Here is a 14,496-nt window from a genome sequence, read left to right as displayed (position 1 = left end):
AGCAGCTCCAAATCAACAGCAACCGTATTACCCTCCCCGTCAGTCTCTCTTCTCCGTTATTCTTCCTCTTCTCCTCTGCCCTAACCGACGTTGACAGTGGTGAGGGGAGCTTCAGCAGTGGCGGCTAGAAGTGCGACAGCCTCCCTCCCTCTTCTACTCGATAGCAACAGCAGCAACAGTGGCAGTGACACTCACCGGCGCTGCTCCCCCCTTCCTCTCTTCCCTCTGCATCTCGTGCTCTCTTACTCCCTCTTCCCCTATTTCTCAGTGTCTCGTCTCCCTCTTTTCTCCCTCTATGCGTTATACTATTGAAAATGTGTGGTGAATTGTTGAGTGTAAATGAATGGTAAGGAATGAAAGAACGTGGATCACTTGGGGAAAGGGTTAGTGGTAGTGTGCGTATGCGTTTGTGATTGGTTAGGGATTATACGTATTAGATAATAACGGTACGTATTAAAATAAGAAACATAAGACTAGAAAAAATATATACAAGTAACATAAATTTTATAAAATATTTGAGATAGAATAACAATTTAAGATTCAAATATAATACTATAAAGATTACTTTCAAAACGCATAAGATTTTATCTATCAATCTATTAACGAGCTCAAATAATTATTTCTAATTTAAATTATAAAATAAGCATACTAATCACATTTTATAAAATACGGTTTAAATCCGAAAATATCAATTATTTAGATTATACGACATAATTTTTTTCATTACTTTCCTATTATCAAAACATTAATTCCAATTTATATAAAATAACTCTAATTATAGTAAAGATTGTACATAAACCTTAATTAACTTAAACCCAAAGTATTTATAAAAATCAATTTAATCATTTTCTAGTAAATTAATCTCTAAGAGTTCAAACTAATAAAATAAATCATAATTTATTCATAATAGAAATTTCTTAAATTTAATTATATAACACTTCCAGTACTGAATTCTAATTTGAAATTAGATAAAATAACCAATTATAAAAATTTACACAAAAATATTAATTAACTTGACTCCAAATATTAATAAAACTAATTTAATTACTCTCAATTAATTAATTTATAAAATAAGATATCAAATCAATAAAATAAATCGTAACCTTTTAGAATAAAAGTTACTTAAATTAAATTATACAATTCTTTCTTATTTTTCAATTACTAAAATTATACAAAATATTCTGTTATAATAAGGTTACTTAAAAATATTAATTGATTCAAAAGAAAACTATCTCCGAATCTATTTATTTATTCCTAACAAAATAATTTCTAAAATTACAAAATTTAAACTTAACAAGATAAAATCACAATTTTTTTATATTTAGATTTTAAAAAAATGCGAGATGTTACACTCTACTCCTCTTTTCTGTTTCCATTTAGCAAAATGGCCTTGTCCCCGTCCTATTTCCGTCATGGGTCTTATTTATTTCTCCTTGCAAGGAAGGCGAATACTCATGGATATCTATAGTTATTAATTTTTAATTTAAATTTTTTTTTAACACAATCATAATAAAATATTTTATAATTCAACCAAATATGTCAAATCAAACATAATTCATACATATAACATAATAACATACACATAAAAATTTTCAACATATAAATTAAAATAAAATAAATTAGGGTTACTTACACAATTTATATATAAGGATATTTAAGTAAATTTTCTTTCGCGTATCTCAATCCCCACCCCATCCCCATTTATTTGCGAGGACTCTGTCCTATGAAAATTTTACAGATCTCTGTCGTAAATAATCTTCGTAAATATCTACGGGTGTGAGCTTTTTTTACGATTCATAATTATAAGTGAATAAGAATTACTTTTACACTTAAATACAAAAATCATTTTTTAAGTATTTATATTTTGATTTAAATTTTGTTAATATTTCTAAAAGAGATTCTCTGCGCAAAGTTTAGCCAAACAAGTATAATTCATCATGAAAAATATTAAACTCAATAATCAATTGTTTTAGTCTTTTAGATTTCGTACAAACATAAAAATTAATTATTAATATTAATTATCAATCTATTTGAAGACCCAGACACAAAATCCTTACTATATCTTACGTAGTGAATTATGATGACTTGATGACTGATGAGTGATGAGGCGAGATGAAATGGGTTAAATTTAAATTGGAGTGGGGCATAACAGTAATTTCAAGAAGCACAAAAAAAAAAAGCAAAATTCCTTTGACCTAAATACCCTCTTTTTGTGGTTAGCCTCAAACCTGTTTTCCCCAAAATTTTTTCCCTTCTCAGCCCTCGGAACCGATGCTGCTTCTACCCTTCTAATTCCCAATCTTCCTCTCTTCTCCTTACCCTTCTTACCCTAAATTCCGATTTTCTCCACTTCCCCGCCATTTTTCCTTTTCAAAACTCTCAGTCTTCTTCTTCTTCCCTCTATTGCAAAACCATTGTTCTTTATTTGATCCGGTTCCTAATACTCTGAACCCTCGATGTAGTGTCTTTCTGAGCGTTACTCACTTCGTCTTTGTGTTTCTTTCGAGATCCTAAGGCCATGGCACTATACCCCTCCTGGAAAAGGTAAAAGATTATTATTATTATTATTATTATTTTAACTGAGCTGTATATTTTTACATCAATTCTGTATGTCTTATGTTTTATGAAAGTTTCATTCTTGATTGTTTACATAGATTCTCACCTTAGCTCTGTTACACTATTTTTCTGAATTATTATTGTTACTATTTTGCTGTAATAAAGTGGTGATTTTGATCTTAATTTCTGGTAAATAATTTATTACAATGTCAGTTGTGTGGGTTTGACCATTTGATTGTTATCTATTTGATCATGGATGTGTGGGTATGAATTTCCAGCTGTGCAACTGTAAAATTGTAATCAGCAGCTGATTTTGCATAATGCAATTTGTGATTGGGACTGGTATCCATGAACCCCTGATGGTAATGCCACAGGGGGGAATTGGATAATTACATATGTTTATATAAGGGGGGAATTCTGGAGAGTAATCATATGGTATTAAGGAATTTGTGTAGTGGGTAAGAAGGGTGATTGAAATGGGTCAAGAAATGACTTGAAGATGACATGCGAGTTTTCTAGTTTGATAATGGTGGTTGATGGTCTTAGCTTATTTGAAACGGATACTTAAATGGCTTCTTAGTGTTCCTTTGACAAAGTGTCAGTTCATGTTGTCTTGCGGATATATGGTGTATAGTCATAAAAGTTAGACTATGAGCGTGGATAAGAATGTGTCATATATCTTATGAGTTTGTGTCGAAGGACTAGGATGTATGATTGTGGTGGTATTTGGCCATTTCTTTCATTATATATGGCCTCGACCACCTCTTCATGGGTATTTCCTCCCTGGATTGGGTCCTCTATATTGTTGTACTTATATATTAAAAACGGTGGACAGCTCTTCTTTTAAGTTTGTAGGCATATCTGTCATTTATTTATTTACTTTTCTTATTTGGGAGATATTGTGGCAATCATTAGAGCAATTTACTTTCTGTGTGTTCTGCCAATATGACTCACATGATTCTGTAGTATGTACATACTGTCAAATCGCATTTAATATGTACTTAAGGTAGGAGAGTACTTGAAGAAAGGAAAGAAAAGTAATATGTTCTCTTTATTAGATGCTTCTTGAATTACCTGCCTTCTATTTGTTTGCTGCCTGCCTAGAGATTTCACTTGACTTGTTTCATATTCTGTGTGAAATGGTTACGTGCATCATCTTCATTTTGTTCCTGTTGTAGCTTTCTTGTGATGCATGCAATTCAGCACCTTTGATGTTTCTGTGCAGGACATAGGATTGATATGCTGTATCTGACTTTTCCATTGTATCTGCAGGATCTTGCAGCAGTGTCTCGGTCCTTAATCAGTTATTGGTGTTGTACTTTGTGCAGTGGTCATTTATATCTTTGATGACTAATCAAGATTTGATACTTGGTCAAAATCACAATTTAGCAATAAGCCATGACCAACAATTAGTGATGGACCATGATCATAATATGGGGCTCAGCCAGGGTCATGCATTGGAACTGGGGGCAGGCCATGAGCATCATATGGATCTGGGGCAAAGTCATGATCATGAACTTGGCCTGGGAAATGCCCAAGACCAAGACCATGAGTTGGAGATGAGACAGAGCCATGATCAAGAAGGTGAGCATTGTCACACTTATGGCCATGAGCATGAACTCTCCATGGATCACAAACCAGAGCATGATGACCGTGAGTTACCCCTTCCTGAACATAATCATGAGTTGGTACTGTCGGAGAACAATGATTTGCCCGTTTCTGAGAACCATGAATTTGATGAGAACATGGCCCTGACTGTGGTTCAGAACACGGAGATGGGCATTGATTCTGCCGATCATTTGGGTATCGAACAGTCCCAGCTTATGCTATCTACTCCTGTAATTCAGGCACGTGTTGTTGCTGTAAATCCCACTTACGAACTCTCAGTTGGGCAAGAATTCCCTGATGTGAAGAGTTGTCGACGGGCATTGAGGGATGCAGCAATTGCTTTGCACTTTGAGATGCAAACCATAAAATCCGACAAGACCCGCTTTACTGCTAAATGTGCAAGTGAAGGCTGTCCGTGGCGCATTCATGCGGCCAAGCTCCCAGGGGTTCCAACATTTACCATTAGGACCATCCATGAGAATCATACATGTGGAGGAATTGCCCATCTTGGCCATCAACAAGCCTCAGTTCAGTGGGTCGCTAATTCTGTGGAGCAAAGGCTGAAAGAGAACCCTAATTGCAAGCCAAAGGAAATATTGGAAGAGATCCATAGGGTTCATGGTATTACCTTATCTTACAAGCAGGCATGGAGAGGCAAGGAGCGTATCATGGCTGCAATGCGTGGTTCTTTCGAAGAAGGATATAGATTGCTTCCGCAATACTGCGAACAATTGAAACGCACAAATCCCGGAAGTATTGCATCTGTATATGGAAGTCCCACTGATAATTGCTTCCAACGTCTCTTTGTTTCTTTTCAAGCTTGTATATATGGCTTTTTAAATGCTTGTCGGCCGCTCTTGGGGCTTGATAGAACATATTTAAAAAGCAAGTATCTTGGTACCTTGCTTCTTGCTACTGGATTTGATGGTGACGGTGCCCTCTTTCCTTTGGCATTTGGTGTTGTTGATGAAGAGAATGATGATAATTGGATGTGGTTTCTGTCTGAGCTTCACAACCTGCTTGAGATTAACACTGAAAACATGCCAAGGCTTACAATTCTGTCTGATAGACTTAAGGGAATTGTTGATGGTGTGGAAGCGAATTTTCCTACAGCATTCCATGGATTTTGTATGCGTCACTTGAGCGACAGCTTTCGAAAAGAATTTAATAACACTATGCTTGGTAATCTCCTCTGGGAAGCAGCCAATGCACTTACGGTGATCGAATTTGAAGCAAAAGTTCTGGAGATCGAAGAGATATCACAAGATGCTGCATATTGGATTCGAAGAATTCCTCCGCGGCTGTGGGCTACTGCATATTTTGAGGGGCAAAGGTTTGGTCATTTGACAGCTAACATTGTTGAATCTTTAAACACTTGGATATTGGAGGCATCTGGCCTTCCCATAATTCAAATGATGGAATGCATCAGAAGGCAGCTAATGACTTGGTTTAATGAACGGCGAGAGACCAGCATGCAGTGGACATCAATACTTGTTCCTTCTGCCGAGAGACGTGTTGCAGAGGCTCTTGAACGCGCTCGTACATATCAGGTTCTTCGTGCCAATGAAGCTGAATTTGAAGTTATTTCTCATGAAGGAACAAATATAGTTGATATTAGGAATCGTTGCTGTCTTTGTCGAGGCTGGCAGCTCTATGGTTTGCCCTGTGCGCATGCAGTGGCAGCACTTCTTTCTTGCAGGCAGAATGTCCACAGATTCACGGAGAGCTGCTTTACAGTTGCAACATACCGGAAGACATATTCCCAAACCATACATCCAATTCCTGATAAATCTCTATGGAAGGAGTTGTCTGAAGGGGATCCCAATGCAACCAATGCTCTTGATGTTGTCATTAATCCTCCAAAATCACTCAGACCACCTGGACGACCAAGGAAGAAGCGTGTTCGTGCAGAGGACCGCGGCCGTGTCAAGCGTGTGGTGCATTGTAGCCGTTGTAATCAAACAGGCCACTTTAGAACCACATGTGCAGCTCCCATCTGAGGTTTATTTTCCCTTGTTGCAAACTTGCACTGGTGTTTTTTAGGCTTGATAGCTTAGTAGATTGGCAAGTAATGAGGTGTTTATTTACTTGACATTAATGTGAATTAATTTATTGCTGAGACTTTCTATGTGTATATACTCCAATAATTACAGTATTATTCAATAGTGTATTTGGATTTGAATCTTCTCATATTCAAGTATCCAACGGCCTTCTACCTCTGAAGTCACACTTGTGCGATTTTAGTTTTAATGTGATGGGATTTTTTAATGTGATCGATTTTCTTCTTGCAATGTAAGCATCCGGATTCTGGAGTTGTTCACAGGTGTATGAATACCAAGAATTATTATATATTAGTATATTACTCATGGTCATGGGAAAGAAGTTGTTTACTCGGTCCAAAGTAATTATAGTTTATATGTACATGATTTTGGAAATGAATAAAACGATATAGTTCACTGCATCCCTTTTAGAATTTGATGTCATCGCATTTTTGTTACAATACTGCACATAGACAATTTTTTTTTTGAAACAAAGAAAGCTTAACACATTGAAGTGGAGCATGAACAAACAGATACGAAAATAATTAATATAATAAATTTGAAACCGCCCTCATCTCCTGCAGTGCCATCAACAACCCAAAGGATTACTGTTAGTCCATTCGTTGTAGCTCCAATACGTTCTATGTTGTATGATCTCAACACCTGCTTCTTTATGATTGAAAATTCTACCATTGCGTTCCAACTAAATGTTCCAAATTACTACTTCTTCTGTCTGCACATAGACAATATATTACAATTAATAGGTGAAGTTGCTTTGCTTCATGATTCTAGCGGTATTTCCATGAAAGGAGATAATTTTGCAAAACTTTTATAAATTAAGTTGCACATGGTTGAGGGGACCTAATAGCCAAGTTAAGAATTTTTCTGCAAAAAGAATTAATGGAATATGAACATTTTTAAGGTGCTTTGTCTCAGCCTATAGTTTATTTATTAAGGGTTAGTTTGGATTGATTTTTAAAAAAATTATTTAAATTTTTTTATTTTTTAAAAAAATATTTTTTTAATAAAAAAATTATATAAAAAAGTACTTTTAATTTTATTTGAATAAAATAAAAATAAAATATTTTTTTATTTAAATTACATAAAAAGGAGAAGATCAAAACAAAAGACTCATGACTAGTAACCACAACACTTCTTTTATACTTTTCAACTCTTAATGCATGCTACTAACATATTAAAATATAAAGCGCTACATAATCTCCCTTAGTAGTCTAATAATCTTTATATAGCCACTGCATCTTTGCTCAACTTGATTATATAAATAAAAAGAAATATAAATGGATACATATTCATAACTTATAAAATATTAATGATGCATATATTGTGGTAACTGATCTCTTATGTAATTTCTTAATTCTTCCGTCATTCTTTAAAAGTTCGAATAAACACTTAATTTGGTCCTTGTCCATTTTTACGAAAGACAGTAATTTCTGTCTAAAAAAAAGGACACTTCGACCCTCAACATTTTTATTTTGGGATAATATGATCTTTCTGTTAAAAAATTTGTTAGAGAGAGAGAGAGAGAAAAAGGACACTTCGACCCTCAACCTTTTTATTTTGGGATAATATGATCTCTCTGTTAAAAAATTTGTTAGAGAGAGAGAGAGAGAGAGAGAGAGAGAGAGAGAGAGGCTGAACACGTGACGGAGAAGATGGCTTCGTCCTCAATGCCCAACCGCCGTTGCTCCACGATCGTCACTACTGTAGCTATAGCTGTTGTCGCCATTGAGCTGCCGTTGAGAAACCACGAGGAGAACTCGACGCGAGAGAGGGGAGGCATCGCCGTCGGGAACCGAGACCAAAGTGTGAGAAACGCGAAGAAGAGGAGGAGCTCGTCCCAGTCGTGGCTGGTGCCGCCTCGCTCTCGTCGCCACCCGCGGAGCTGCCAGAGGCCACTAATGGAGCTTACCGGAGCTGCTCGGGAGTTGCCACCGCTCCTTTTGGTTCTATTCTAGTTGTGCTGCCATGCTTGGTCGCCGGAAAACGACATTGTCATCACCGGAGATCGTCACTGGAGCCGTTGTTATTCCGTTCTTGGTTCCTTTTTATGCAGTAATTTGTTTTTGTTCCGAAACCCTTTTAATCGCTGTTTCTGTTATATGTTGCTGAGGTTTTTGTGGCATTATTGCCATAGGATTGAGTTTTGATTTTCGCATGTGTATTAAAGTTGCTACAGTTGCTGTGAAAGTGGAGTGGAGTTGAAGTTACGGCTGTCGCTATTGCAGGCCAGGAGAAAGAGGGTTTTGACGCATTTTATAGTTTTTGAGTTTCGACTGTTTGAGATTGTGGATTTTTCTTAAATTCCTTTTACTTTAAAGAATTGTTACAAGTCGATATGAATGCGAAAAATGTATTTTTATGATTTCGTAAGTCTTATAGATTGAACTGAGTTACTTTGAATGAATGTAATTGCTTGCCTTGTTGGTTTATTGATCGATTGAAAATGTTTAGTTGATTGCTGCTGAAGTGGTTGCTTGATATAATGTATTGATTGTGAAATTGAAACGTGATAAGTAATTGTCGAATGGAGTTGGTGTAAGGCCCACATCAGTTGGAGAGGAGAACGAAGCATGCCTTATAAGGGTGTGGATACCTCTCCCTAGCATGACGCGTTTTGACGAGTGAGTGTGGGGGGGGGGCTTAGGCTATCATCCCTATCGTCAAAGGCAAAACCGTGAGGTCTTGTGTGCCAAAGCGGACAATATCGTGCTAGCGAGAGGTCTGGGCTGTTACAGATGGTATCAGAGCCAGAACCCAGATCGATGTGCCAGCGAGGGCGCTGGACTCCCTTAGGGGGGTGGATTGTAAGGCCCACATCGGTTGGAGAGGGGAACGAAGCATGCCTTATAAGGGTGTGGATACCTCTCCCTAGCATGACGCGTTTTGACGAGTGAGTGTGGGGGGTTTAGGCTATCATCCCTATCGTCAAAGGCAAAACCGTGAGGCCTTGTGTGCCAAAGCGGACAATATCGTGCTAGCGGGTGGTCTGGGCTGTTACAGTTGGATTTTGTATTTGGTTTGAAGTTGTTATGATGATGGTTGGATTGTGGCTATTTCTGATTATTGAGACGGAATGCTTGCTGTAAGTTTTGGATAAATTGATGATGTCACTTTTGTTTCCAAATTGAACGGATTAAGAACATTGTTTCTTTTTATTTTTGTTGAGAAAAAGGTCAGTGATTTGCGGTGATTGATGGAACCTATAAGGGTGGTAAAGTCCAAATTTTAAGAGAGGTGCTGTCAAAATTTTTATAAGTTTGGATTAAATTAAATAATAAAAAAATGAGATTGGTTGTTACCCTCCTAAAGCCTAAGGACTTTGTTTGAAGTCTTATTTGAAAAATTTAGGTTGAGAAATTATTTATTTAATTTTGATTTAACTATGTAAATGATTGTGTTTTGGGGTATTTTTATGTTAAAGTAATTGTTCCAAAATAAGTGGTTATATTTCAATTGAGATTTTAATTGGGAAATAAGAATGATTTTGAATTTTTTTCAGAAGAAATTTTAAACTTAAAGTGAAGTTAAAGTTAGTTTTGGAAAATTAGTTTAAAAAAAATGAGTTTCATTGGATTACTTCTAAATAAAAGGTTATGTTTTGAAGATATATTTAGTGAATTTAAAGTGTTTGAATTGATTTAGCGCAACGATATGATTTTCGAGTCTCCTAAGAATGATTTAAACTTAGAAATGAAATTAAAATCGGTTTTGGGAACTTGTTTTTAAAAAAATTTGATTTTTATGGTTATATTAAGTTGAGATTTTCAAGAATTATGGGTTTACATTGAATTATATTATATGAAACTGATTGAGAATTTAAGTGAGGCTTATGATGAAAATTATGATTTAGATATATGTTGGCAGATTATGATTAATGATGAATTAGATGATGAAAATAAGTTTGATTGATATGATATTTCTTGGGTAGATGCAAGGGTTATGGCTTTGTTCTACTCGTTCTGGGCTAAGATTTGAGAATATATGGAGAGATTATGATTGATGATAAATGATTGTTATTGACAATGAGAATTGATTAAGTTTGTGACTATGAATGTGATTACTGATTGGCAAGGATCGTGGTGGTGTACTTCTTATCTAGTGCTAAATATGTTAATTAAGAATGATTGTGAATATAAATGATTATATGTAACTTATGCACCTAGCAAGGATCGTGGTGGTGTACTGTAATACCCTACCACATAGAGCTTTACACTTAAGTTGTAAATCAAAGGTGGTGAAATATTACGACCTTTAAAAACAAAATACATACATAGTATTTTAAGGAATATATGTTAACTAGGAGTTTGTGAAAAGAATAATCAAAACAAGTACGTATCAATCGCAAAGCGTTGAGTAAATGTGCATAACCGAGAAAACAAAAGAGATAAGAATATATATATATATAATCTAAGTACAGAATATAAATCCCAAAAGAAATCTTTGCTTTCCAAGAGCAGATCCTGCATGATCAGCGAGGTGCGTCACGTCCTGTATCTGTAAAGTATAAATTCCCGAAACGGGCGAGAACATCATCCTTTACAGGGTTCTCAGCAGGGTAAAAATTTCAAACAGAGACGATATAAAGACTACACGAACCCACTAGGCAATCCTAAAACTCCAGTAGATAAGATCCAAGCCTAGAGTCCTCTTTAAATCTCGGCAGGTTAAATAGGCTAATCTCAGCTATACATATATATCCAATCTCAATTACTTTAAATAACCCATTATCAAAATAATCTCATCTCAATAGTATTTATTTTTTTTCTCAATATTTAGTTTCAGCATATTTAGTGATTTCGAGTTCTCAACTCTCATCAACACAAGTCATCAGTTCTCTCATTGTCACAATGGTTCAAACTCAGTAAATTTGATATCCAACCATTCCATTCAAAAGTGGTAACAATCTCCAAACAAAACAGCCCCCAACGTCAATTAACACTAACATGAGGGACTGATAAACCCATATTTTATGATACATTCTGTGCCTAATTTAAGTGATTTATTTAATCCTTCACTCACTTATTCATATTAATTGCATGGTTTTACTTTCTCTTCCTTATTATGTGATGTATGTGAAAAACATGTTTCCTATGCTTTAAAAGTAATTATTTCAATTTTCCTTTATTACCATTCGATGCCGTGATTCGTGTGTTGAGTAATTTCAGATCTTCTAAGGCAGGAATGACTTAAAGGATGGAAAGGAAACATACAAAATTGGAAGGAAAGCATAAAATGAAGTTTTTGAAGAAACAGGCAGTAACGCGATCGCATGGACGACGCGGCTGCATGCCAGCGCGAATTAACAGCGACGCGACCGCGTGCTTGACGCGGACGCATGACTGACGTGACCGCGCGATAAGGAAAACTCCGGGTGACGCGACCGCGTGACCCACGCAGCCTCGTGACAGAGGCCACGCACCAGAAATTACAGAAAACGCTCCCAGTGATTTTTGAAGCCCTTTTTGGCCCAAATCCAAGTCCAGAAGGCACAGATCAGAGGTTATGAAGTGAGGAAATGCATCCATTCAGGGAGAGTCGCCAATTAGTTACTTTTCATGATTTAGATTTAGTTTTGAGGGAGGTTCTCTCCTCTCTCTCTAGGATTAGGATTTAGATTTAGGATTTTATTCGCTTTTAGGATTATCTTTTTATCAGGTTCAACATTCTTTTTTATTTATCTTTTCAATTTAATTTATGAACTCTTCCATGTTACAGATTACTCCTTTGAATTAATGTTAATTGAGGTATTTCAGTTTATTATTGCTCTCTTTTATTTATATTACTGTTGCTTCCAATCTGAAGACATTTTTATTCCGGTAGATTTACTTTTTTCCCTTTTGGTCTTGGTTAAGAAATCAGTAACTCAGGAGTTATCAAACTCAAACATGATTGATAATTGTTATCTTTGCTAATTGAATTGAACTTCAACAATCCCAATCTTTCCTTAGGGATTAACTAGGATTTGAGGATCTAACTAATTAGTCACTTGACTTTTCTTACTTTAAGTAAAGACTAACTGAGTGGAATTAAGATTCAATCTTCATCATCATTGATAAGGGTAACTAGGATAGGACTTCTAATTTCTCATACCTTGCCAAAAGTTTATTCTATAGTTATTTATTTACTTTACAGTCTTTTACTTATTTCAATTGCAATTTAAATTACTTGCTCCTCATCTTAAAAACCCCAATTTACAATTTTCATAACCAATAATAAGAACATACTTCCCTGCAGTTCCTTGAGAAGACGACCCGAGGTTTGAATACTTCGGTTATCAATTTATTTAGGGGTTTGTTACTTGTGACAACCAAAACGTTTGTACGAAGGGATTTCTGTTGGTTTAGAAACTATACCTACAACGCGGCTGTTTTTTTTATAAAATTCTTTACTGGCAAAAATCTTAACGTTAGGGACCTCTCAGATATTCAAACACAAGCAAGACAAACAAATAATATACAAGTAAATTCAGGTAAAGCAACTAGCACATAGTCACTTAATATACACAGATAAACAAGCCATGACAAGTAGCAAACCTAAACAAATCAATCAAATACAGATGATGTATGCCTGTCCTACTGGCTATGAGCTCACATGTCGGTTACTTTGCCAGAACCCAACACATCCGGTAGCTAACCCGGATATTGTCTCTCTACTGTTATCTCGCATATATGTATACTGTATGTATCTCGCAGGGTGAGTGTCATGTACCCCTCGCAGACAGAGAAAACCTCACAGGGTGAGTGTCCTGTCACCTCGCAAGAAGAATAACCTGTATTTCTCGCAGGGTGAGCCTTTAGTTAGTTTTCTAGAGAGAGAAGCTCCCTCTTCTCTCTAGAATTAGGTTAGGATTAGGGTAGATTATCTTAAATTCAAGTTCAATTACTTGATCTCATCTTGTTTCTTTTATAATTTCTCATTCCTACATCTTGGTTTTCTTAATTATGATGTTAATTTCTCATTTTGCTCTCTTTTGTGATGATGAACTCATGTTGGATTTGATTTGTTTTCAATGTAATTTAGTGTTGATGTTCTTTTTATTGATGAATTGAGTTGTGATCTTACTTTTCTTGCACTTAATAGTTGTTAGATTTTATTATTCTTGCAACTTATGATGCTTACTTTTATTGCACTCTATGTGTTTGTTAAAATGCTCTTCTTAATTTTTGAGTAGTTTTGTCAACTCTTGGCCTAAGCCAAGGGAATTGGATAATCTTGAGTCATTGGGTATGCTTGATTTGGTGATTTGAGAACCCATGGTGATCAATTTGACACCCATTGACGCTAACCCACTACTAAGTTAATTAGTAGGTAAGTTAGGACTTAAGGGTGGATGTGATCAAATCTATTTGACGTACTTCAAGCTTAGGAGTAAATGTCACATACTTAAATGTCACATATTTGGTTGACAAGGATGGTGACCTCAATTACCCAAATCTTAGCCAAGGGTTCTTTATTTTGCTCTCTTTATTCGCTTGCTAATTCTATTTCTCTTGCCCTCTCATGACCCAAATCCCCCTTTTTACCCCTTCATAGCCAATAACTAAGTATTACATTGTGTTCCTAGGGAGATGACCCAGAGTCCAAATACTTAGGACAATTTTCATTAGGGTTTGTACATGTGACAACCAATATTTTTTGCATGAAAGGATTCTTGATTGGTTTGGAAACTATACTTCACAACGAGACTTCATTAGTGGAATTCTAAACCATCAAGAGAATCTCGTTCATCAAAAATGGCGCCGTTACCGGGGAACGCAATGGTGCTATGTTATTGGCTATTGTATATATTGTGAATAGCTTGAATTTTGGTTTGTTTGCTAGATTTTACTAGTTAGGATTTTATCTTCTTTGTTTCCTATTGTTTTTTTGTTTTTATTTTCTCTTTCATTATGAATTCTCATCCTTTTGGCTATGAGTGTAGTTCAAACTATGTTGTAGGAAATGAAAGCTCCAATGAGAGTATGCATCAAGGGTTTGGAATTCAAGGATGGGAGGAACCTCAAGCATATGAACAACCTTTATGGCAACAACCTTCTATAAACTCCTATGGGTATAATCCTGATCCTAATGTGTATCAATCCAATGTGTGTGATGACCCTCATTGTGTTTGTCAACCACAATCATCATATGCATGTGATCCCGTTCCTCAATATAGCCACACACCATACTCACAAGCCTCACATCACCATTCAACTCCATGTGACCATGACTCATACACACCATATCAACCACCATTTGAATCACATCTAGGACAACCACCATTCCCATACCA

General features: G+C 35.9%; 1 protein-coding gene across 1 annotated transcript; it reads left to right on the top strand.

Annotated features, from left to right (window-relative positions):
• The first annotated feature begins 2,224 nt into the window (after window positions 1-2,224).
• LOC107618615 (uncharacterized) lies at window positions 2,225-6,434 on the top strand. Its single transcript, XM_016320723.3, has 2 exons — window positions 2,225-2,544; window positions 3,829-6,434. The coding sequence occupies exon 2, from the start codon at window positions 3,903-3,905 to the stop codon at window positions 6,162-6,164; it is 2,262 nt and encodes a 753-aa protein (XP_016176209.1). The 5' UTR covers window positions 2,225-2,544; window positions 3,829-3,902; the 3' UTR covers window positions 6,165-6,434.
• The last annotated feature ends 8,062 nt before the right edge of the window (window positions 6,435-14,496 follow it).

Source organism: Arachis ipaensis, chromosome B9 (genome assembly GCF_059453495.1).
Source record: "Arachis ipaensis isolate K30076 ecotype BB chromosome B9, ASM5945349v1, whole genome shotgun sequence".
Classification (NCBI taxonomy): Eukaryota; Viridiplantae; Streptophyta; class Magnoliopsida; order Fabales; family Fabaceae; genus Arachis; species Arachis ipaensis.
This window is presented reverse-complemented; position numbering and strand designations above follow the sequence as displayed.

What these genes read in the sequence shown, in the direction of transcription:
- LOC107618615 (XM_016320723.3), top strand. Translation starts at nt 3,903, where the DNA reads ATGACTAATCAAGATTTGATACTTGGTCAAAATCACAATTTAGCAATA.